This window comes from Moschus berezovskii, chromosome 8 (assembly GCF_049115385.1).
Source record: "Moschus berezovskii isolate FMDL1 chromosome 8, NW_MosBer_1.0, whole genome shotgun sequence".
Lineage (NCBI taxonomy): Eukaryota > Metazoa > Chordata > Mammalia > Artiodactyla > Moschidae > Moschus > Moschus berezovskii.
Genome location: NC_142467.1, coordinates 72,350,330 through 72,376,228, shown reverse-complemented (window position 1 = coordinate 72,376,228; position 25,899 = coordinate 72,350,330). Strand labels below are relative to the sequence as shown.

Below are 25,899 nucleotides of genomic sequence, written 5' to 3'. Positions count from 1 at the left end.
AGAAGATATAGGGAATTTACCTGATAAAGAATTTCAAATTTTGATGGTGAAAATGATTCAAAATCTTGAAAGCAAAATGGAGTTACAGATAAATAATCTGGAGAAAAGGATTGAGAAGATGGAAGAAAGATTTAATAAGGACTTAGAAGAAATAAAAAAGAGTCAATATACAATGAATAATGCAATAGATGAGATCAGAAACACTCTGGAGGGAACAAACAGTAGAATAACAGAGGCAGAAGACAGGATAAGCGAACTTGAAGATAGAATTGTAGAAATAAATGAAACAGAGAGGAAAAAAGAAAAACGAATTATAAGAAATGAGGACAATATTAGAGACCTCTGGGACAATGTTAAATGCTCCAACATTCGAATCATAGGAGTCCCAGAAGAAGAAGACAAAAAGAAAGACCATGAGAGAATACTTGAGGAGATAATAGTTGAAAACTTCCCTAAAATGGGGAAAGAAATAATCACCCAGGTCCAAGAAACCCAGAGAGTCCCCAACAGGATAAACCCAAGGCGAAATACTCCAAGACACATATTAATCAAATTAACAAAGATCAAACACAAAGAACAAATATTAAAAGCAGCAAGGGAAAAGCAGCAAATAACACATAAGGGGATTCCCATAAGGATAACAGCTGATCTTTCAACAGAAATTCTTCAGGCCAGAAGGGAGTGGCAAGACATACTTAAAGTGATGAAAGAAAATACCCTACAGCCCAGATTACTCTACCCAGCAAGGATCTCATTCAAATATGAAGGAGAAATCAAAAGCTTTACAGACAAGCAAAAGCTGAGGGAATTCAGCATCACCAAACCAGCTCTCCAACAAATGCTAAAGGATCTTCTATAGACAGGATACACAGAAAGAGTGTATAAACTTGAACCCAAAGCAATAAGGAAAATGGCTACGGGATCGTACCTATCAATAATTACCTTAAACGTAAATGGGTTGAAATTTTCAAAAAGGCTAGGAAACAATTCTCATAGCCATCAATAGTTCAGTGTTGAGTTCATGAATAGTTTTTAAAGTTTGGGACAAACTGTAGTATTTGCTATTTGAAGTACTATTTGTAATTGGCATATACGATGTAACATTGGTCTTCATTTCCATCTTAAAACGCCTAAAAATGCCTAACAGGTTTTTAGATTTGTGAATTTTAGTTGAAATGTATTTTACGATGTTACTAAACCTGCAGAAATATTGAAATATTTCAGAGAACTTATTCACTGTACATTTAATTTATTTTATTTATAAAAGTTATGAACTGTAAAAAAAAAAAAATTAAGCTTTCATGCTTAATGTCTATTTCTTTCAAGTTTTACAAAGCACAGTATAAAATGAAAGCTTTTGACAAGTCTTACAATAAAAAATTAATTAAAAAAAAAAAGAAATATTAATACTTTTTTTGTTATTTATAAGCCACCTAGCATGTGGTGTTTTGCTGTAGCAGACCAAACTAAGACACTCCCTGACAATCTTTGTCATTTAGTGAAATTAAATTATGTGTAAACATTGTGGATTTTTTATGGCTTAAGATTTACCATCTTTTTTTTTTGGTCTCACCCCTCTTTTTTTTAACTTACATTTTTAATTAAACATTTTTTCTACTAGTATTGAATTTATATGTTCTATTTTTATGATTCCTCTAGATTTTACAATATTAATGAGAGTAAACAAAACCTTCACCCTAATACTTCAATCTATTTTACTCTCTTGTGATTTATATATCACTGTTTTCTGATATTTTAAGTCTGTCTTAACAACTGTACATTTTTATTGTTTGGTATAAAACGCTGTTACATTTTATACGTGTTTTGCTCTTCATTCCTTTTCACATCTAAAAGTCCAATCTGAGATCACTTTACTTCTACAGTACATTCTTTAAAATTCCCTTTAGTAAGGGTCAGCAGGGGATGAATGAAACAAAATTGTCTTAGGTGCTTATTTTGTCCTCATTCATAAAAGGTATCTTCATTGGGTACAAAATTCTAATTTGACAGTTATTTTCTGCCTTTATACTGACATTTTCATTCTACTTATTTGGATTCTGTTGTTGCTGTTGGGAAGTTTGTTCCTTTGAAGGTAATTTTTAAATCTTTGTTTTCTTGATTTCCTGCAGTTGCACTATGATGCATGTAGATATGTATGATTTGATAAATTTATCCTAATTTGTATTCTTTGGGCTTTAAATCTATAGACTTGTTATTTTTCATCAGTTCTGGAATATCCTCAGCCCAATTACCTTTGCCTTTCTTCCATCTTTGTCTTTTAAGGCTGTGATTAAATATACATTAAACTTTCCAGTGAGACCTTCCCATTTTTCTGTGTTTTCCCATATTTCTCTATCTCCATGGTGCATTCTGGGTAAAACGTCAATCATATCTTTCAGCTCACCAATTCTTAATCCCCCTATTTCACCATTTGTTGCCAAATACATCTTTAAATATTTTAAGCAGTTGTTCTCACAAATGTACCCATTAATTCTAATGTGAAGTCTATGTAGGTCCGTTCTTTTCTGCTGGTTTTCAGTCATGCTTTTTCCCTTGTGCCTGATTATTATTTCTGATTATTACCCCTGAAAAATTGTTACCTGAGGTCTAGATTGAAGGAGTCCTCTTCCAAGGAAGTTTTGTTTGCTTCTGGTTGTATTTACCTGGTTTGTAAGGGTTGGTCAAAGACTACAATCTGTCAGGGATGTTCTTTTTCTTCTATTGCTGTGCTTGGCAACAAAAGTACCCTGGGGGTGGGGAGGGGGATGGGTCTAGATTTGGTTTATCTGGTCTAGAGGGTGTTCAGTTCAGTTCAGTCGCTCAGTCGTGTCCGACTCTCCGCGACCCCATGAATAACAGCACGCCAGGCCTCCCTGTCCATTACCAACTCCCGGAGTTCACTCAAACTCATGTCCACAGAGTCAGTGATGCCATCCAGCCATCTCATTCTCAGTCGTCCCCTTCTCCTCCCGCCCCCAACCTTTCCCAGCATCAGAGTCTTTTCCAGTGAGTCAACTCGTTGCATGAGGTGGCCAAAGTATTGCAGTTTCAGCTTTAGCATCAGTCCTTCCAATGAACACCCAGGATCGATCTCCCTTAGAATGGACTGGTTGGATCTCCTTGCAGTCCAAGGGACTCTGAAGAGTCTTCTCCAACACCACAGTTCAAAAGCATCAATTCTTCGGCGATCAACTTTCTTCACAGTCCAACTCTCACATCCATAGCACTCTGCTAACCCAATCTAACTTTGGAAGTCACCTCTAATATTCATCACCCTGAGTGAGCCTGGCCCTATCATCCTTCTATTTCTCTCACTCTTTGGTGTTAATCTCTGATGACAAGACCCCATCTTAAAACAGCTCTGCCTGTTTAAACTGCAGTCTTTTCAGACTCCAGGATCTTTTAAGGGGAAGGGAGGGCATGCCATCTGCATTTTTATAAAACTTTTTCAGGGACTTCCCTGGTGGTCTAGTGGTTAAGGATCCACCTTGCCATGCAGAGGACATGGGTTCAATCCCTGGTCAGGGAACTAAGATCCCACAAGCTGCAGAGCAACTAATCCTGTTCACTGCAACTACTGAGCCACTATACTCCAGAATCCACATGCTGCAATGAAAGATCCTGCATGATGCAACAGAGATCCACTTGCTGCAAATAGGACCAGAGGCAGCCAAATAATTTAAAAATATATTTTTTGTAAGAAATCACTGTTCAGTGTTTTTTCTGGGAAACTAATCCAAATAACCTAGACGACCTTCACCAGAAACAAAGTACTGTCTCACCTTTGGTATCATTTTTCCTTTTCTAGCCTTGACATTTTCCAGTTCAGATTTTTCAAATTATACTTTATTTCTATCCTTCTAGTGCTTGCTCATGACATTTTACCATTCTACACAGCATCTTGACCACCCTGTCAAATAATCATCCACTTTCACACAGATGTTCCAGCCTCCAATTTACCTACTATTGTCCAAATTTCATTTATTTTTTAGCCTTGAGAATTAGACATGGCACTTAAAAAAAAAAAACATTCCAGTGTTTCAATTTACCTACACGTGGGCAATTTTTTCTTCTTGGATATCAGATGTTCTTTGGGAGAAGTGGGGGTTAGTGATCCCTAAACTAGCTCAAGTCCTGATGTAGGCTTAAGTAGGTGCAGCTGCACCAGCTTGTTGGGTCTGTTCTACACAGTCTGCCTGTTATGGCTGGAGACCCAAAGACTCCCTCCTCTTCTGGAATCAGTCCAAGCAGTACATATCTGGCCCTAGGTAGACTGTGGCTCATTCTCCATGTGCCTGAGTCAACAGAGTATGTAGCAGGAGCATGTTCTGGTGCTCAGTAGGCTGGGGCATTCAGAATCCCCACTTATGCATTACATGTCTTCTCCCTTGTTATTTAACCCGTGTCTCTTTTGAAAGTAGGTGATGCATTAGGTTCACGTGAACTCAAGTAGGAGAGAGTGTGTGTGTATGTGTGAGGGGGTTGGGAACTTCAGGCCACAGGCACGCCAACAGCCCTGGCCACGTGGAAACCTTAAGTAACCTGATCAAACAGAGCTGGCCCTATATCCAGCAAACGAAAGATTGGTAGATGCTCAGTGACTACTGGGAATCAATACTCCATGGCTTCTTTCCTTTCTGCCCACTGTACACCAGACCTCCAGGGACTGGCCCCCTCTGGACAATGCAGGCATTTCCAATGCTGCCTCTGACCAGGCCATCCTATTTCAATCCATTCTCTTAAATAAAAGACCCTACTCAATATCCTGCTCAGATGTCACTAGTGCCTCGTTTCCCAGTAGATGGAGATCACTTTCCTCGCAAAGCCCAAGGTTAAGTTCAGCATCCATTAGGGTGGTTTTGCTGTGGCCACTGTCCTCTATCTACTGCTGCCTAGCACATGAGACAATGGATGTGTCTAGCAGATCCTCAACAAGTATTTGCTGAATAAATTAATCCAAGTCTATGGACAGTGTCAGGTTTGTCAGTGCTGCAGGTAGAGGACAAAAAGCAAGTGTGGCTGTGACATTCCAAAGTGGAAATGAGTGACAAAAATGCTCTTTCCTTCTCTCTTTTCTACCACCATCCCTCCCTTCCACCACCATCAAAACTTACCTTGTTTAGAAGAAAGTGGAAGAAATACTTCTAAAGAGAGGTATGGAAACTATGTGTATAAAAACAGGAATCCTAGAGAGAACCAAGAATCTATCTGACTAAACACTGTCCTCTTATAAAGAGTGGAGTTTGGAGCCAGAGAGACTTGACTTTGAATTTGGCCTCTACTGATAAGCCCCACCAGGAAAATTCCTGGACAGGTTACTTAATTCTCAAAAGACTCACTTTTCATTCTTTGAGTTACCTAGTTAATAGTCTTATATATGTGTGCTAAGTTGCCTCAGTTGTGTCCAGTTCTTTGCAACCCTACAGACTGTAGCCCACCAGGCTCCTCTGTCAATGGGATTCTCTAGGCAAGAATACTGGAGTGGGTTGCCATGCCCTCCTCCAGGGGATCTTCCCAGGGATCGAACCCATGTCTCCTGCATTGGCAGGTGGGTTCTTTACGACTAGTGCCATCTGGGAAGTCTCCAGTCTTACATATAGTTAACATACAGTCTATTTTGTGACTGACCATTTGCCCAACCTGTCCACTCCTAGGGGTTATTATCCAGCCCCAGTATGAGGATCAATCCAATCTTCACTTCTGGTGGAGGTACCACATAATTTCTCATGAAATCTCAGCTACTAGCCCTGAGGGATGAGTCCCCTGCTGCCCTCTTTGGTCTGCATCTGGTATAACTTACCCCACAAAGACAAGACACACAAATGGCTCTCTGTGTGTTCTTCCACCTAAAGTATGTCACAGCCTGTTTACTTTTGAAGAATTCCTTTATTGGAGTTTCACCTTACCTTGCCACAACTATCTGGCTCTTCATGGCTGAGAGTGAGCCCTGAACAGAAATTCATAACATTTTACAACAGACAATAAACACATGTAGTGCATGAAATCTTTACAATAACACAATCAATCAAACATTTAACAGGATTGTTAGGAAGCAGGAATTTTCTCCTATCCCCCAATAACAGGGAGCTACTTAGCTTTTTAGGTCCTGCAATAAAATGCCCTCCTGCTCAGAATTCCTATTCATAGGAATCACTGAATCAATTCTTTCTGCATGTTGAGGATGTGTTCCATTAGTTATTAAATGTGCTAAATTTCTGTCCATGGTAGAACCCTTCATTTGTAGCATAATGTGTGATATTTTCACTTATCACACATTCATGATTCATTAAGCGTGTTTATTTGAAAAATTTTTAAGTTTCACCCATTCAATAGTGTATATCACAACATTACAACAGTATAGTCCAATCAACTTGAATTTATTTATGAGTAACTCTCTATTTTCTGTAAGATTTATAAGTCTATACTTTTTACATTTCCTACAATGAAATCCAAATTTTCACAAGTTGCCATCACTCCCCCAAATCAGTTATATCAAAGTTATTCTTCATGACCACTACTATATTAATTTTTATTCCCTGAAGCCTGTTTCCTTTCCCTGAATTAGCCTATTGGAGGTCCTTCTTGGATCTTGTCCACTGACCAATGGATAACTGGAATTCAAAGCTATTTCTGAATTTCCTACATTTCTACTCAGAGAATTTACCCATATATGAACTTTCTGTTGGTGACTATGTGACTTCTAATTGAAGTCTTTTTCTCATCTGTATTTCTTATGTCCAGAAATGTCTACTTATTTTGAAGGCTTTTTTCATACTCCATCACTTTGATAGGTTTTATTCCCAGGATGAACTAAATATTTTATATTCTATAAGGGCTCACCTACTTCAACACTGGAACCTTCCTTGCTGGCTATGACTGAAAATCACAGAGAAAAGAAATTACTCATGGTTTCATCTATACTGTGTAAATTATAAGCCATGAACAAGGACCTCAAATACTCTTATAAAGTTTTTCTTCCATTTGCGTTCCCTGAAACTTGGTAAACTCTGCCTCCTACAGAGACATGCTCATCCTGGTCCCATCCAGAGCATTCCCTCCCTCATGAGTTCTCTTCTGTGATGTGCCACTATGACTTCCCATATATGTCACACTTAAATATTCCTCTCCAGTATGGATTCTTTTATGCTTGGTAAGATTTGATCTGATATTGAAAGCCTTCCCACACTCGTTACATTGGTATAGCTTCTTTCCAGTGTGGATCCTTTTGTGTTGGTCAAGGACTGATCTATAATTGAAGGATTTCCCACACTCACAATTATAGGGCTGTTGCCCACTATGGACACTTTTATGGTTGATAAGACTCGAGTGTGAGATGTATGCTTTCCCACACTCATCACATCCATAGGGTTTCTCACCTGTGTGTATCCTTTTATGCACTGTGAGGCCTGAGCTGTTCCTGAATGCCTTCCCACAGCCATCACACACATAGGGTTTTTCCCCCGTATGAATCCTCTTGTGTTGGGAAAGGAGTGAGCTATAACTGAAAGACTTCCCACATTCAACACATTTGAAGGGTTTCTCCCCAAGATGGACTCTTTTATGGCTTATAAGAGTTCTGTTTGAGAAAAAAGCTTTTCCACATTCATCACATGTGTAGGGGGTCTTGCCAGGGTGGGTACTTTTATGGTTAATAAGGCTTGAGTGTGAGATGTAGGCTTTTCCACACACATCACATTTATAGGGCTTCTCACCAGTATGAATTCTTTTATGCACTTTAAGGCTCGAGTTGTTTCTGAAGACCTTTTCACACCTGTCACATTCATAGGGTTTCTCTCTAGTGTGGACCCTTCTGTGTTGAGAAAGAAGTGAGGTGTAGTTAAAAGATTTCTCACACACATCGCATTTGTAGGGCTTCTCCCCAAGATGAATTTTTTTGTGATTTATAAGGGTTCGGTATGTGATAAAGGCTTTCTCACACTCATCACACTTATAGGGCTTTTCCCCAGGGTGTACACTTTTATGATTTATAAGGCTTGAAAGTGAGATATAGGCCTTCCCACATTCTTCACATTTGTAAGGTCTCTCCCCAGTGTGGATTCGTTTATGGACTTTAAGGCCTGAATTATTTCTGAAGGCTTTTCCACACTCATCACACCCAAAGGGTTTCTCCCTTGTATGAATCCTTTTATGTTGTTCAAGGGCAGAGCTGTAATTGAAGGATTTTTCACAATAACTACATTTATAGGGCTTCTCCCCAAGATGGATTCCTTTGTGGTTTTTAAGGCTAGAGCGTGAGATATAGGCTTTTCCACACACATCACATTTATATGGTTTTTCCCCAGTATGGAGTCGCCTGTGGACTTTGAGTCCTGAATTGTTTCTGAAAGTTTTTCCACAGACATCACATACATAAGGTCTCTCTCCAGTGTGAATTGTTCTATGTTGAAGAAGAAGTGAATTATAGCTGAATGATTTTCCACACTCCTTACATTCATGGGCTTTCTTCCCAGGGTGAATGCTTTTATGGACTGCCAGGCCTGAACTATAGCTGAATGCTTTGCCACAGACATCACATTTGTAAGGTTTCTCTCCTGTGTGGATCCTTTTATGCACAATAAGGCCTGAACTGTTCCTGAAAGCCTTCCCACATTCATCACATTCATAAGGTTTCTCTCCAGTGTGGATAACTTTATGCTGAATGAGGAGAGAGCTATAATTAAATGATTTTTCACACTCATCACATTTATAAGGTTTATCTCCAAAGTGGATGCTTTTATGATTTAGAAGTGTTCTGCAGGTAATGAAGGCCTTCCCACACTCATCACATTCATAGGGTTTCTCCCCTGTATGAATCCTTTTGTGGACTCTAAGGCCAGAGCTATTACTGAAGGTTTTCCCACAGACGTCACATTCATAGGGCTTCTCACCTGTGTGGATCCTTTTGTGGACTCTGAGGCCAGAGCTGTTCCTGAAGGCCTTCCCACACTCACCACACTCATAGGGCTTCTCCCCAGTGTGAATTCTCTTATGCTGATCCAAAACTGAGCTATAATTGAAGGATTTTCCACACTCATCACACTTACAGTTCTTTTCCCCAGAATGGGTGCTTTTGTGGTTTATAAGGCTGGAATAGGACATGTAGGCTTTCCCACATTCCTCACACTTGTACGGCTTCTCTCCAGTATGGATCCTCTTGTGGACTCGAAGGCTTGAGCTGCTCCGGAAAGTCCCTCCACAGTCATCGCACTCATAGCGTTTTTCACCAGTGTGCATAATTTTATGTTGAACAAGTCGGGAATTGTATTTGAAGGATTTCCCACAGTCATCACATTTATGTGATTTCTTAACAGCACTGGCTTTTTGCTGTAGACTGGGATGAGAGTTTCCATTAATGCTCTCCACACAGTTGACTTGTTCACTGTTTTTCCATTCTATAGGGACAGTCTGGTGTGTAACATATTTTGAGCTCAGATGTAAGCTTTTCTCAGATGCCTCATCTTCCTGTTCTGTCTTTATATTTGCTGTATTCCTGGCTTTGCCAATCTTTTCCCTGATGCCACTTTTGTCTTCCTTCATTCTTTTTCCCTCAGGCTTGTCCATATGATTTTCTACCTTGCTATCCCAATCACAAGTTTCACCAACCTTAGACTCCTGCATATGATCCTTGTGAAGACCTTCCACTTCTGGCCACACAGATTCTGCATTTCCAGTATTTTCATACTTTTCAGTTGATTCCTCATCCTCAGTGCCCCTCGTCTTCAAATGTGACACTAAACCAAGAAAATGAAAATGATACTTTCACTTTAGAAAAACTGAAGGAATTAATATCCAAATTCACTCATTCACTCCACAAATGTTTACTGACCACATATGGTGTGATAGTTACCATTTTTAACTGCTAGGGATACAATCATGGACATGCCAAAATTTCTGCCCCTGTGGAGTAATGTTAAAATGCTAGAGCCCTGGGTTGCCAATGGAACAAAGACGTTTTCTATTCCTGTATAACAGCTTAGCATGATGGCAAGTTGAAATGGATTGGAATGATGCACAGAATCAAGGGCAACTGACCAGCTGTTGAAAAATGCCACCTAGTCTCTGAAAATCAGACGGTCGAAAGAGTCTCTGAAGAATAGGAGACAGAAAGATTAATAAGACAAAAGCTAAGAAGTCATAATCAGCAGAAGGTTGGCAAAACTAAAGGAGAAATCAGTACATGAGTGGAGGTAATGGGGAGTTGGTTATGAAATCATGAGGACAGTCATGTCAGAGATGAGAAAGAAAAAAAGCTGCAGGTGCCTGTTGTTGGTATAGCTTCCTGGATTTCCTCTCCAAGGAAAACACTGACCCTGGAGAGTAGTTTAGTCAGGGAAGAACTCTACATAGAAGAACACACTCTGGCTTGCCAGGCAGAGGCATTTATTCCCATTTTATGAACAGGCTAACTGCATTCAGAGCATATCAAAGATCAGAAGCTAAAATACAAACTGTCAAGTAAAGGAAATGATACTGCCTAGGCATAAATACCTAGCTGTATGAGCCCCCCAAAAGTTACTTAAGCTCTTTATGACAGTTTCCTCATCTGTAAAATGAAGGCAATAGAACTGATGTATTAAATAACATATTATAAGGTATGGAGAACACTGCCAGTCACTTGGTTAATTCTATATGCTATAGCACCTAATTCATTATTTAATCAAGATCAGGTTATTGGATCAGGGTTGGAACCCGGGGATAAACCACAGGACTCAGGAAAGGCAAACTCCTTCTCAAAGCAGATTTTAAGGCCCAGGCAGTGATTCCTTATTCCCTTGAAGGCACTCTACACACAGTTGGCACTCTGTCAGCACACACCTGCTAAAAGACTGACTCTTGAGAACAGAAGCAACAGTTCTAACTTAGTTGTCTCCCAGCCTTAGACAATTAGATATTTGTGAATAGACTTAGCTAAAATTAAGTCCTCCCTCTTACCTGGGTATCAGACCCCCCTTCGTCAGTTCTCTGTAATTCTACTTAGAAACTCTATGTGTGAACATGTGATAAGAAAGCAGAGGCAATAAAAGAAAAGCAAGATATATACTCTGGAGTAGACACATATAAACACCTGCACTCATGATCCAATTTATGCTTACAGGAGTGAATAATGGACTCTGAATTAACATTTACAGAACAGGAGGAGCTAGGAACTGAAGCTAAAATAAAGAATCACTCGGTACGCATTTTAAAAAATGAAGATGAAAAGGTAGTTCATCTGAGAAGGCTTCACAAAATGACTAAGAGATCCACCATTCCCTTTGATCTGGGCCCCTCCACCTCTACTCACCCTCAGCTCTGAGAAGAGAAAGATGTTCAAGTTTCTACAACACAAAATCAAATCTCCTGAAATTGCCAGGGAAACACAAAATTTGTCAGGGTGGAAAAAGAGAAAAAGAAAAACTGTAAGGGAGGAGAACTACTCATACTATTTAAATATTCCAAAGGCTGTTATAACTAAAGTAGTGTGGTAAAAAGTGAAAGTGTTAGTTGCTCAGTTGTGTCTGACTCTTTGCAAGCCCATGGACTGTAGCCCACCAAGAAATTCTCTTCTCCAGGGGATCTTCTTGACCAAGGGATCAAACCTGGGTCTGTTGCATTGCAGGTAGATTCTCTATTGTCTGAACCAAACAGCCAAACAGGGAAGCCCAAACAGTGTGGTACTGGTATAAAAAAAAAAAAAAAAAACAGAATAGGATAAAAATCTAGAATAGTCCCAATTACACACAGAATCAAGTATATGATAAAGGTGGTATTTCAAATTAATGAAGCAAAAATGGTCTCTTTAATAGTGTTGGAAGTAGATCCATTCTTTACATCATTCACAGGAATAAACTCCATATGTAAGTGAAGTGAAGTGAAAGTTGTTCAATCGTGTCCAACTCTTTGCGACCCCATGGACTAGTCCATGGAATTCTCCAGGCCAGAAAACTGGAGTGAGTAGCCTATCCCTTCTCCAGGGGATCTTCCCAACCCAGGGATCAAACCTAGGTCTTCCACAATGCACGTGGATTCTTTACCAGCTAAGCCACAAGGGAAGCCCAAGAATACTGGAGTGGGTAGCCGATCCCTTCTCCAGACAATCTTCCTGACCCAGGAATCAAACTGGGGTCTCCAGCATTGCAGGTAGATTCTTCACCAACTGAGCTATCAGGGAAGCCCTCTCCAAATGTAGCAGAACTCTAAATATTAAAAAGTGACACCAGAAGAAAACATGGGTGAATGCCTCTACAACCTTAATACAGAAGAAGTTTTTTATGACCCAGATGCAATAAAAGATTAACAAAACTGATTACATAGAAATAAAAGTAAACTTGCATGGCAAAAAAATACCATTAGCAAAACCAAAAAAATAAATGACAAAGTGGAATAAAGTATCTGCAACATATATATAAAGGCTAATATCTCTAATATACAATGTTTTAAAGAGACTAAAAATCCTACAGAAAATGGGTAAAGAACATGAACAGACAATTCATATAAAGAAATACTAAAATGGTCCTTAAACATGTTTTCAATTTCACTCATAATAAGAGAAATGCAAATGAGAACTATACTAAGATCCCCTTTCTCACATGCTAGATTGGCAAATATTCAAAAGCTTAAAAATATACTCTTTGGGTGAGGCTGTGGAGACAGTCTCATACATTACTGAGAATGCAAATTGGCATAACCTGTTGAAGCAAATTTGCCAATACCTATGCAACTGTGTTGGAGAAGGAAATGGCAACCCACTCCACTGTTCTTGCCTGGAGAATCCCAGGGACGGGGGAGCCTGGTGGGCTTCCGTCTGTGGGGTCGCAGAGTCGGACACGACTGAAGCGACTTAGCAGCAGCAGCAGCATACAACTATGTATGCATTACACTCCAATCCAGAAATCCCATCTAGGAATTTACACTGAAGATACACTTCCAACAATACAAAAGCATATGTGCACAAAGTTATTCATCATAGCATTATTTTTAATTACAAAATCTAGAAAATCATCTACATGTTCAAGCATAGAAGACTGGTGTATATAGCACATATACACAATGGGATACTAAAAAGAAGAGGAACATTTCTATAAATTATTAGGGAGAAATTTCCAGGATATGCTGTAAAGCAAAAGAGAGCATATATGCTACATCTTATGTAAGAAGAAAAATAAAAAATAACAAGCGTAGAACTGTTTATCTTTTTAGTAATGAGAAAATCCACAAAACAGTGAAGGCTGTTTCCTATAAGGTATAGAGTGGGGGAATAGAACAGAAGAGAGAGGGGAGAGAGACACTCTGATTACAGCTTTCTGTATAGCTTTTACTCATCGAAGTATGATAATGTTTTGCCGATTAAACATAAAATTAAATCAATAAGACTGGGAAAGGGGGAAAGCCATTAAACTATAAAGTGAATGGAAACCAATGAACTTATTTGTGTTTTACATGAATATGGTAAATGTAAGACTGAAATAAAAAAAAGGAAGAACTAACCCATGTCACTTGGGTACATAATATGTAACTTTGTAATACATACTCTCAGTTTGGGAAGGTTGGAGTGAACAGTGGGGAAGAGCTGCAAACAACTAGTTTGGGAAAGTTTGTTTCCTGTAGTGTTATGGGCAAAGCAATTCAGAAACAATTTTAGATCTATTACTAGACTGAGTAAACGTGTCGATTTAGTTGGGAGCCAGAGCTCTCCTAGAGGAAGAAGGAACATAATAATTGGAATAGGGGAAGACAAGAAAGACTCTGTGGGGACAAATCAGAGGTATTACTGTGAACTTATCATTTCTAAATTATATACAAATGTGCACATTATATAAATGTACATTCACATGTATGTATATTTGTATGTGGTGGTGGTGGTGGAGTCAATAAGTCCTGTCTGACTCTTGAGACCCCATGGACTGTAGCCCACCAGGTTCTTCTGCCCATGGGATTTTCCAGGCAAGAACACTGGAGTGGGTTGCCATTTCTTTTTCCAATATTTGTATGTATATGTGTGTAAATGTACATATATTTGCTAGCTCTGTCTGCCGAAAAGCTAAGAATCAAAAATATCTGAGTTAATGAGCAAAACCCAGCACCTTGTTCTTGGATTCTACTACCATTATCTACTAAAATGAACCTGGAGGATTCCAAGCTGGGGCCAGTATAGGTATAAGATGAGCTGAGACATCGTTATGACAGCAAATAAGAAAATGCTCAACAACAACAAAAAGATGATGTGGGCATATGACAAGACCACAAGAGCCAGCTTCAACACTGAATTTATGCTCTGTAGCAATTATGTCAAGAATTATAAACCACTGAAAATAGGATTACATGAGTTCATACAGTGCAAACGGGAGAAAGGGAGGCCTCCTGTTTACAGGAGGATGCCAGGGCTGGTTGGTGAATGTGGAGGGAATAGAGATGGAAGAAAAAAAAAAAAATTAGCATTCTGCAACTATCAGAGTAAAGACTGGATCAGGGAGAATTATCAAAGGATTCTAAGTCTAGGGCAATTCTCACAAGGAGCAGTATATATGCAAGGTCTTAAAATACTTCACAGACTGCAAGGGAAAAAGCAGTAATCACATAGTGAAGAGATTAAACCATGGCTTGGCCGGTCATCTTAAATTAGTATCACCAATGGGGGTGGATAAACATCATGTGACTCTAGAAGTGACACCCTGAGAAGGACACATCACCTACAGAATGCATTACCTGAACTGAAAAATAAATATCAGGTAGATCAGATAAATCCAAAAAAAGAACATTCTATTAAAAGGTATTTATATTCTTCAAAAGTATCATTGTCATAAAATACAAAAGCTACAGAAATGCTTTATATTAAAGCAGGCTGAAGAGATTTGACCACTAAATTCAATACCTGATATCAACTGGATCTGTACTGGAGGTAAAGGCTGTTATAAAAACTAACTGTGTCAACGGATGGAACTGGAATATGTATGGTAAGGCAAAAGTCATTAACAACTTTAAGTTTCCTGAAGCTGACAACTGCACTGTAGTTATGCAAGAGAATATTCCTATAAATACACACTGAAGTGTTAGGGATAAAGGGCCATGATGTGTATGTTACCCTCAAATGGTTTAGAAAATAGATAGATATGCACAAAACAGCAAGAGAAAGAAGATAAAATGAAGTAAAACGTTAACCACAGGTGAATGAATAAAGGGTATTTTTTTCACTATTTTTTAATGTTTTAAATTAATTTATATTAAAAATAATGTGATGATTATTAGGATTTATTTTTTATTCTTTATATTTTAAACATTTTTATTGGAGTACAGCTGATTTAAAATGTTGTTTCTGCTGCATTACTGTTGAAAATTTTCTGTATATTGGAAATTATTCCTAATAAAAAGTTTGCGTGTGTGTGTGCTTGCTCGTGTCCGACTCTTTGTGACTCCATGGACAATAGCCTGCCAGGCTCCTCTGTCTATGGAATTTTTCCAGGCAAGAATACTGGATTGGGTTGCCATTTCCTTCTCCAGGGGATCTTCCAAACAAAAAAAAAAATGTTAAAGTGTAAATTTAAAATTGTCTCACCTATTCCTTCCCCTTCAGATGCTGCTTTTGCCATCCTGCCTCCTGTCCACAAGTGCATATTGAAAAAGTGGTCTTCATGTCCCATCTCCCCATATGCCACATCTATTCAATCTGATTTATTCCATTCAGACCATGCTGCATTAGCTTCTTCAGGGTCAGGTGCTGACTCCTGAGTTTGCTGACCATTGGATGTTCCGGCCCCCTGTTCCATCTGAAACCTCTCCTCTTCTGACTCTACATAATCTTCCTGGGCAGTCCCATCTATATGTGTGGCTCCTATAAGCTGTCTTGCAGAGCCTCATCTCTGGCCCAGACCCCCTCTTCAATTACAGTCTCATATCCACCCATCTTTTCTTCTGAATAAATCAGAAGTGGGTTCTCCCCTTTCCCTCACCACTCCACATCCAAAGACCATTTAAGACCACCTATACAGTTCTCAGGAGAAGGCAATGGCACCCCACTCCAGTACTCTTGCCTGGAAAATCCCATGGATGGAGGAGACTGGTAGGCTGCAATCCATGGGGTCGCTAAGAGTCAGGGACACAACTGAGCGACTTCACTTTCACTTTTCACTTTCCTGCACTGGAGAAGGAAATGGCAACCCACTCCAGTGTTCTTGCCTGGAGAATCCCAGGGACGGGGGAGCCTAGTGGGCTTCCGTCTATGGGATTGCACAGAGTCAGACACGACTGAAGCGACCTAGCAGCAGCAGCAGCAGCATACAGTTCTCAAGTCCTCATCCCCAACTCCATTTCCACTGCTAAGAATTTAGTTTAAGCCCTCCTAAATTCCCTTCCGAACTTCTTCCATAGTCTCCCTACCTTCATTCTTAACCCTGTGCAATTTTTCTTTCAACACTATCAAGAATTTTGTAAAATGCACATGTGATCACTCCCCAATAAGTGTCTAAAGGCTATCTAGTGTTGCCTGGAAAATCCCATGGATGGAGGAGCCTGGTGGGCTACGGTCCATGAGGTCGCTAAGAGTCGGACACGACTGAGCAACTTCACTTTCACTTTTCACCTTCATGCATTGGAGAAGGAAATGGCAACCCACTCCAGTGTTCTTGCCTGGAGAATCCCAGGGACGGGGGAGCCTGGTGGGCTGCTGTCTATGGGGTCACACAGAGTCGGACACGACTGAAGCGACTGAGCAGCAGCAGCAGTGTGGTGCTTGAAGCTTTCTGCTCTCACCAGCTGGAGCAACTTGCTGGACACCAAAGGGGCCATGCTAATTCACCCCTTGCTGACACCACACTTAACAATCCTTGGCCCAGATGGATGTACCCTTTCCCCTCTGACAGGCTAATTCTCAATTCCCTTCATGTCCTCTGGGATTCCTTGTTTGATTGGCTGTGGCCTGGCCTGGTCTGCATGAAATCATAAGTACTTCACTGTTGACAACTCTAGCCTAGGCAGACTCCAGGAGTCTCCCTGTTCTAGCCCTGCTTAACCTCTTCTGTTTGGGGAGAAGCAGGTTTTCCTATCATCAGATGTAGTCCACCCAATCCTCTTAATGACTGAAATCAAAACAGGGCAATATACATGTGCATTTTCACTGCAAGCAGATGGTCGGCAATGGAATTCATATTATGAATTGACTAAAGAAAACTGATGACTAAGAAAAGGTCAGTCAAAAACAGAAGCAGAAAAGCTCAAAAACATAATGATAGTACTAGGAGACTTGCAAACTAGTAGAAGAGTCTGGCAGGAATATAATCAACATATGATAATAATGGCAGACATAAAGCATAGATGAGGGAAGAAGGGGAAGGGACATACTCTGCTTCAAAGAACTAAGAGAAGCTTCAGGAAGAAAGGGCTAGTTCCAGCAGACAGAAGAGCAGGTGCAAAGGGCTGGTGTTCACCATGGTCTGGACATATGGAACAGATGATGGCAGGCACAACTGGATAGGTGGGCAAAAATAAGGGCTGCACCAGGGTCTGCCCATCATACTAAGGAGTCCAGGCTTGATTCAGAGGAGTTTTAGGCAGAGTGGAAAACTCAGATATGCATTTTGGAAGATCACTTATTCTATCAAATCAGGAGGTTAAAGGGGCTAGATAGGAAACATTTTAGGCTTTGTGGGGCACATAAAATTCTATCACTTGTTTTTCTTTTTGGTTTGCTTTTAAGCATTTCTTTTAAAACGTAAAAACCATTCTCTGCTTGCAGGCCATAAAAAAACAGATCAGAGATCCAGAAGTCTGCCAATTCCTGCTAGACAAAATCAAGGAATCAGAATTAATTTAGGATGGTGTCAGATAATGGGATTTTGACTATATTTGAAGTGCCTTTTTTTTTTTAAAGACTATGCTAGGTGAAATGCATAATGTCTGGAATTTCCTTTAAAATACTTCAACAAAGAAAAATAAAACGGGAAAAAGGAAACAAATACAGCAGAATCCTAATAATTGTTGAATCTGAATGATGGATGTACCAAGTTCATTATACTATTCTACTTTCCTATTATGTTTACTTTTTTTCATAATATAAAATTAAAAGAAATAAAGATTACTCATTCTAGTTGCAATGGGAGAATGGATTGAGGAGGGGAGAGAACTGGGTACTAGAGTCTGGAAGATTATTATAGTCCAATCTATACCGATGTGGGGGCTAGCTCATGTGTCCCCTATGACACAAGAAAGGAATTACTTCAAAAGCCCAATTCCTACACAGGAATAGGGCCAGATGGGTTTAATTTCTTAAAAGTTCTCAAGGCTAAAGGGGAACTCTCTAATCAGTTCTCAACAGAGAGAAAACTGGTTATATCCATATAGCCTAGTTATATCAGTTAAAAGTTTCAGCAATAGTAAGCCATCCACTCCTAAATTACATAGGGCCCACAACATCTGGGCACTTCTGTGCTTCACATTATTCATGTTCTACCACCAATGCCTGGAAAAGCTCATGCAGAGAGTAAGAATCTGTCCTTAATTTTTGCTATCCCTGCCCAGGAAAGTCAGGAGCCACTTCTCAATAGACTAGACAACTCAGAAGAGAGGAATTGTGGCTTACTCTGGCTGAAAATTCCCACCTTAACAGACTTCAACAAGCAACAGGTACAACACATCTGCAGCTACTGAGGATTTTCAGAGTACCAACCATATTCCACAAATCAATCTACCATCTGGAATCTGTGTCTTAAGTTGTTGGATATTATACTGGACGTGGAAGTGACCAACAAAAGAAAGAAAAAGAGAAAATAAGAGTGAATATGAGCACAAAATGCTTACAGAGTCAGAAGAAGTGAAAGGACAGGACAAATGAAAGATGAGACTAAGGAGTGTATGAGAAAAGTGTTATGCAGATGGGAAGAAAGTATGGTTTCTGCTTTAGTTATTGCATCTAGTTTATAAGTATTGGAATTGTAAATGGTTAACGTAAGTTGGTTCTACTGCTTAATCCTTATGATTAAGGGTGATTTTTTCCTTAAAGTAAAAATTGAAATAGAACATTCTCATAACTAGTAGTGGGGAAGAGAATCCTAGTCATCCTAAGGAATAAGGTAAGCAAAGGAGATTTTGAAAGGGGGACTTGAGATTTTCTGAAGCTAAAGGGGCAAGCCTGACTTGAAGAGTGTCATTAATAGACAGTTGTTTGGGCTACTGTAAGGCTAAGTATCGGTAGGTGCCCAGTATGCTACTGGAGCTCAGTAGAGAAATAACTATAGAAGGAATAAAGGGATGGAGCAAAAGCAAAACCAATACCCAGTTGTGGATGTGACCAGTGATAGAAGCAAGGTCAGGTGCTGTAAACAGCAATATTAAATAGGAACCTGGAATGTTAGGTCCATGAATCAAGGCAAATTGGAAGTGGTCAAACAGGAGATGGCAAGAGTGAACGTCGACATTCTAGGAATCAGTGAATTAAAATGGACTGGAATGGGTGAATTTAACTCGGATGACCATTATATCTACTACTGTGGGCAGGAATCCCTTAGAAGAAATGGAGTAGCCATCATGGTCAACAAAAGAGTCCGAAATGCAGTACTTGGATGCAATCTTAAAAATGACAGAATGATTTCTGTTCGTTTCCAAGGCAAACCATTCAATATTACAGTAATCCAGGCCTATGCCCCAACCAGTAATGCTGAAGAAGCCGAAGTTAATCGGTTCTATGAAGACCTACAAGACCTTTTAGAACTAACACCCAAAAAAGATGTCCTTTTCATTATAGGGGACTGGAATGCAAAAGTAGTAAGTCAAGAAACACCTGGAGTAACAGGCAAATTTGGCCTTGGAGCACGGAATGAAGCAGGGCAAAGGCTAATAGAGCTTTGTCAAGAGAATGCACTGGTCATAGCAAACACCCTCTTCCAACAACACAAGAGAAACATGGACATCACCAGATGGTCAACACCGAAATCAGATTGATTATATTCTTTGCAACCAAAGATGGAGAAGCTGTATACAGTTAGCGAAAACAAGAGCAGGAGCTGACTGTGGCTCAGATCATGAACTCCTTATTGCGAAATTCAGACTTAAATTGAAGAAAGTAGGGAAAACCACTAGACCATTCAGATATGACCTCAATCAAATCCCTTATGATTATACAGTGGAAGTGAGAAACAGATTTAAGGGACTAGATCTGATAGATAGAGTGCCTGATGAACTCTGGACGGAGGTTCGTGACATTGTACAGGAGACAGGGACCATCCCCATGGAAAAGAAATGCAAAAGAGCGAAATGGCTGTCTGAGGAGGCCTTACAAATAGCTGTGAAAAGAAGAGAGGCGAAAAGCAAAGGAGGAAAGGAAAGATATAAGCATCTGAATGCAGAGTTCCAAAGAATAGCAAGGAGAGATAAGAAAGACTTCCTCAGTGATCAATGCAAAGAAATAGAGAAAAACAACAGAATAGGACAAACAAGAGACCTCTTCAAGAAAATTAGAGATTCCAAGGGAACATTTCATGCAAAGACGGGCTCGATTAAGGACAGAAATGGTATGGACCTAACAGAAGCAGAAGATATTAAGAAGAGGTGGCAGGAATACACAGAAGAACTGTACAAAAAAGATCTTCACGACCAAGATAGTCACGATAACGTGATCACTGACCTAGAGCCTTGGAATGTGAAGTCAAGTGGGCCTTAGAAAGCATCACTACGAACAAAGCTAGTGGAGGTGATGGAATTCCAGTTGAGCTATTTCAAGTCTTGAAAGATGATGCTGTGAAAGTGCTGCACTCAATATGCCAGCAGATTTGGAAAACTCAGCAGTGGCCACAGGACTGGAAGAGGTCAGTCTTCATTCCAATCCCAAAGAAAGGCAATGCCAAAGAATGCTCAAACTACCGCACAATTGCACTCATCTCACACGCTAGTCAAGTCATGCTCAAAATTCTCCAAGCCAGGCTTCAGCAGTATGTAAACCGTGAACTCCCAGATGTTCAAGCAGGTTTTAGAAAAGGCAGAGGCACCAGAGATCAAATTGCCAACATCCGCGGGATCATGGAGAAAGCAAGAGAGTTCCAGAAAAACATCTATTTCTGCTTCATTGACTATGCCAAAGCCTTTGACTGTGTCGATCACAATAAACTGTGGAACATTCTGAAAGAGATGGGAATCCCAGACCACCTGACCTGCCTCTTGAGAAACCTGTATACAGGTCAGGAAGCAACAGTTAGAACTGGACATGGAACAACAGACTGGTTTCAAATAGGAAAAGGTGTACGTCAAGCTTGTATATTGTCACCTTGCTTATTTAACTTATATGCAGAGTACATCATGAGGAACGCTGGGCAGAAGCACAAGCTGGAATCAAGATTGCTGGGAGAAATATCAATAACCTCAGATATGCAGATGACCCTACCCTTATGGCAGAAAGTGAAGAGGAACTAAAGGGCCTCTTGATGAAAGTGAAAGAGGAGAGTGAAAAGGTTGGCTTGAAGCTCAAAATTCAGAAAACAAAGATCTTGGCATCTGGTCCCATCACTTCATGGGAAATAGATCGAAAAACAGTGGAAACAGTGTCAGACTTTATTTTTTTGGGCTCCAAAATCACTGCAGATGCTGATTGCAGCCATGAAATTAAAAGACGCTTACTCCTTGGAAGGAAAGTTATGACCAACCTTGATAGTATATTAAAAAGCAGAGACATTACTTTGCCAACCAAGGTCCGTCTAGTCAAGGCAATGGTTTTTCCCGTGGTCATGTATGGATGTGAGAGTTGGACTGTGAAGAAGGCTGATCGCCGAAGAATCGATGCTTTTGAACTGTGGTGTTGGAGAAGACTCTTGAGAGTCCCTTATACTGCAAGGAGATCCAACAAGTCCATTCTAAAGGAGATCAATCCTGGATGTTCATTGGAGGGACTGATGCTAAAGCTGAAACTGCAATACTTTGGCCACCTCATGCGACGAGTTGACTCACTGGAAAAGACTCTGATGCTGGGAAAGGTTGGGGGCGGGAGGAGAAGGGGACGACGGAGAATGAGATGGCTGGATGGCATCACTGACTCTGTGGACATGAGTTTGAGTGTACTCCGGGAGTTGGTGATGGACAGGGAGGCCTGGCGTGCTGTGATTCATGGGGTCGCGGAGAGTCGGACACGACTGAGCGACTGAACTGAACTGAACTGAACTGAAGGCTAAGTATCATAAACACAAGTATCAGGAGAGAAAAGCTACTTGGTTTAATTTGTTCTTCAAACACTGTATGACATGTCAATCCCTTCTTTAAAAATTCTTGCTCAGATAGGCCCTGGGACAAAGTCACTGGGTGTGCTGTAGTTTGAAGTAACCAAGAAACTGGAAACAACCCAAATGGCCTTACTAGATCTTAAAAAATGATGGTACATCCAAAACATCCAAGGCCACAGGACTGGAAAAGGTCAGTTTTCATTCCAATCCCAAAGAAAGGCAATGACAAAGAATGTTCAAACTACCACACAACTGCACTCATTTCACATGCTAGCAAAGTAATGCTCAAAATTCTCCAAGTTAGACTTCAACAGTGCATGAACCGAGAACTTCCAGATGTTCAAGCTCGATTTAGAAAAGGCAGAGGAACCAGAGATCAAATTGCCAACATCTATTAGATCATAGAAAAAGGGAATTCCAGAAAAACATCTACTTCTGCTTCACTATGCTATGTGCCTTTGACTATGCTAAAGCCTTTGACTATGTGGATCACAACAAACTGTGGAAAATTCTTCAAGAGATGGGAAAAGCAGACCACCTGACCTGCCTCCTGAGAAATCTGGATGCAGGTCAAGAAGCAAGTTAGAACCGGACATTGAACAAGGGACTGGTTCAAAAATGGGAAAGGCTGTATATTGTCACCCTGCTTATTTAACTTATATGCAGAGTACATCATGTGAAATACTGGGCTGGATACACCAGAAGCTGGAAACAAGATTGCCAGGAGACATACCAATAATCTCAGATATGCAGATGACACCACCCTTATGGCATAAAGTAAAGAGGAACTAAAGAGTCTCCTGATGAATGTGAAAGAGGAGAGTGAAAAAGCTGGCTTAAAACCCAACATTCAAAAAACGAATATCATGGCACCCAGTCCCATCACTTCATGGAAAATAGATGGGGAAACAATGGAAACAGTGACAGACTTTATTTTCTTGGGCTCCAAAATCACTGCAGATGGTGACTGCAGCCATGAAATTAAAAGATGATTGCTCCTTGGAAGAAAAACTATGAGAAACCTAGACAGCATATTAAAAAGCAGAGACATTACTTTGCCAACAAAGGTCCGCCGAGTCATAGCAATGGTTTTTCCAGTAGTCATGTATGGATGTGAGAGTTGAATCATGAAGGCTGAATGCAGAAAAACTGCTACTTTTGAACTGTGATGTTGAGGAAGACTCTTGAGAACCTCTTGGACTGCAAGGAGCTCAAACCAGTCAATCCTAAAGGAAATCAGTCCTGAATATTCATTGGAAGGACTGATGCTGAAGCTCCAATACTTTGGCCACCTGATGGAAAGAGCCAACTCATTAAAAAAGACCCTGATGCTGGGGAAGATTGAAGGCAGGAGAAGAAGAGGACGACAGAGGATGAGATGGTTGGATGGCATCACTGATTCAATGGACATAAGTTTGAGCATGCTCTGGAGATGGTGAAGGACAGGGAAGACTGGCGTGCTGCAGTCCATGGGGTCACAAAGAGTCAGACAAGAGTGAGTGACTGAACAACAACAAAAACATCCAAACAATGGCCATGCCATTCCAATATTGCAGTGCTGTATTTAAAAAAAGAAAGAAAAAGCTTTGTGTTCTGATGATCTCTAACACAGATTAAGTAAAAGAAGCAAGGTGCAGAATTCTGAACAGTACCTTACCACCTGTGTGAAAAAAAGGAGGGACTAAGTACATTCAAATTTGCCAATATGTTTGCATAATGAAACTGGATACACTCAAATTATCTATCAAATGTGGTTTGTTTTCTAAAGGGATTGGGCCTAGAAAGATGGCTGAACAGAGGCAAGATCTTTTCATTAATATCTTTTCACATTTTTAATATCTGAACCATATGAATACATTACATAGTCAAAAACTTATTTAAGGAAGAATCCTCCTGTTTTCAAAAATGAAACACTCCTGGTGGCCTCCTAGTCCAAATGTCTTAGAGCAGCACACCCAGCCCCGGCCTTCCATTCCTCTTTCACATCCCCACGCCTGGATTCCCTAGGAGCCTCCTCGACCTATTTCTCCCTACCTAGTCAATTCCTTCTCATTGTGAGAGGCAGCGACAGGGAGCCTCTTCCCGGATTTCTTGTCTGTACAGAAGGTGAGCTCTCCTAGGGCGAAGGCCGGGTAGCGCCTCCCAGCGGTTCGATCAACACCTGCGGCAGGAGTGTCTCAACATCACGGCCCCGTCAAACAAAACAATGGTGTGGGGCGGGGAGGTCAAGTTAACATTACCCGTCGGGATCCTTCCAAAGCTCGTATTCACTCTCAAATCCCAGGGACAAAATTAACTGCCACGGGCGCAGAACTGGGGGCTTTCTTTAAAACACTGATTTTCTGGGTTCCCCTTTCGCCCGAGACAGCAGCGAAGAGCTGAGAAACACGGGTGTGGGGGCCCCAGACCTTCTCCACTCACCTGGCAGCCCCACCCCAGCCCTGGCCCGCTCGGACAGCCGAAGTTGGGGCCCACAAGGAACCCGATATGTTCCAGGGGTGGGCCCTACACCTCTAGGCCGACCCGAGGTCTTCCCTCCCCTCTACTTCCCCAATGCGCTTCCTAAGGTGTGTGTAGGGAGAGGGCGCGCTTCCTCCCCGATCCCGCCCGAGACCCGAGGACTAGCCGGGACCCGGCCAAGAAGGGAAGGGCGTGGCAGGCTAGGGCCGAGGGCGGGAGCGCGGGCGGCCTCGGACTCACGTACTGGCTGTGGCGGCGCCGCGGGAGCCCGGCCGCCGGCGGCACAAAAGCGCGGACGGCCCGGCCGGAAAAACCCAGGCCCGCTCTGGGGCACTTCCGAGTCCTCTCTATGAGGCTGGAGGACTGACTCGATGATAGCTCCTTTTTCGGGCACGTGACCAGTGGCGCTCTGCGAAGGCGTCCGCGTGTATATATATGTATCTGTCAGTCAGTTCAGTCGCTCAGTCGTGTCCGACTCTTTGCGACCCCATGAATCACAGCACGCCAGGCCTCCCTGTCCATCACCAACTCCCGGAGTTCACTCAAACTCATGTCCATCGAGTCGAGGATGCCATCCAGCCATCTCATTCTCTGTCGTCCCCGTCTCCTCCCTCCCCCAATCCCTCCCAACATCAGAGTCTTTTCCAGTGAGTCAACTCGTCGCATGGGGTGGCCAAAGTATTGGAGTTTCAGCTTTAGCATAACTCCTTCCAGTGAACGCCCAGGATTGATCTCCTCTAGAATGGACTGGTTGGATCTCCTTGCAGTCCAAGGAACTCTCAAGAGTCTTCTCCAGCACCACAGTTCAAAAGCATCAATTCTTCGGCGATCAGCTTTCTTCACAGTCCAACTCTCACATCCATACATGACCACTGGAAAAACCATAGCCTTGACTAGACGGACCTTGGTTGGCAAAGTAATGTCTCTGCTTTTTAATATGCTATCTAGGTTGGTCATAACTTTCCTTCCAATGAGTAAGCGTCTTTTAATTTCCTGGCTGCAATCAGCGTCCGCAGTGATTTTGGAGCCCAAACAAATAAAGTCTGACACTGTTTCCACTGTTTCCCCATCTATTTCCCATGAAGGGATGGGACCAGATGCCATGCTCTTAGTTTTCTGAATGTTGAGCTTCAAGCCAACTTTTTCACTCTCCTCTTTCAGTTTCATAAAGAGGCCCTTTAGTTCCTCTTCACTTTCTGCCATAAGGGTGGTGTCATCTGCATATCTGAGGTTATTGATATTTCTCCCAGCAATCTTGATTCCAGCT

At 41.1% G+C, this 25,899-nt stretch overlaps 1 protein-coding gene across 4 annotated transcripts; it reads right to left on the bottom strand.

Annotated features, from left to right (window-relative positions):
* Nucleotides 1-1,566: 1,566 nt before the first annotated feature.
* ZFP62 (ZFP62 zinc finger protein) lies at nt 1,567-25,025 on the bottom strand. Of its 4 annotated transcripts, none has more exons than XM_055429202.2 (3): nt 24,877-24,950; nt 24,207-24,333; nt 1,567-9,731 (listed from the first exon to the last, which is right to left on the bottom strand). In XM_055429202.2, exon 3 carries the CDS (start codon nt 9,616-9,618, stop codon nt 7,015-7,017), a length of 2,604 nt encoding a protein of 867 aa, XP_055285177.1. In that variant the 5' UTR covers nt 9,619-9,731; nt 24,207-24,333; nt 24,877-24,950; the 3' UTR covers nt 1,567-7,014. The 4 variants fall into 4 exon arrangements, with proteins under 4 accessions (XP_055285177.1, XP_055285178.1, XP_055285175.1 ...); XM_055429203.2 differs by having other exon boundaries at nt 24,873-24,902; XM_055429200.2 differs by lacking the exon at nt 24,207-24,333 and having other exon boundaries at nt 24,877-25,025.
* Between the last annotated feature and the right edge of the window lie 874 nt (nt 25,026-25,899).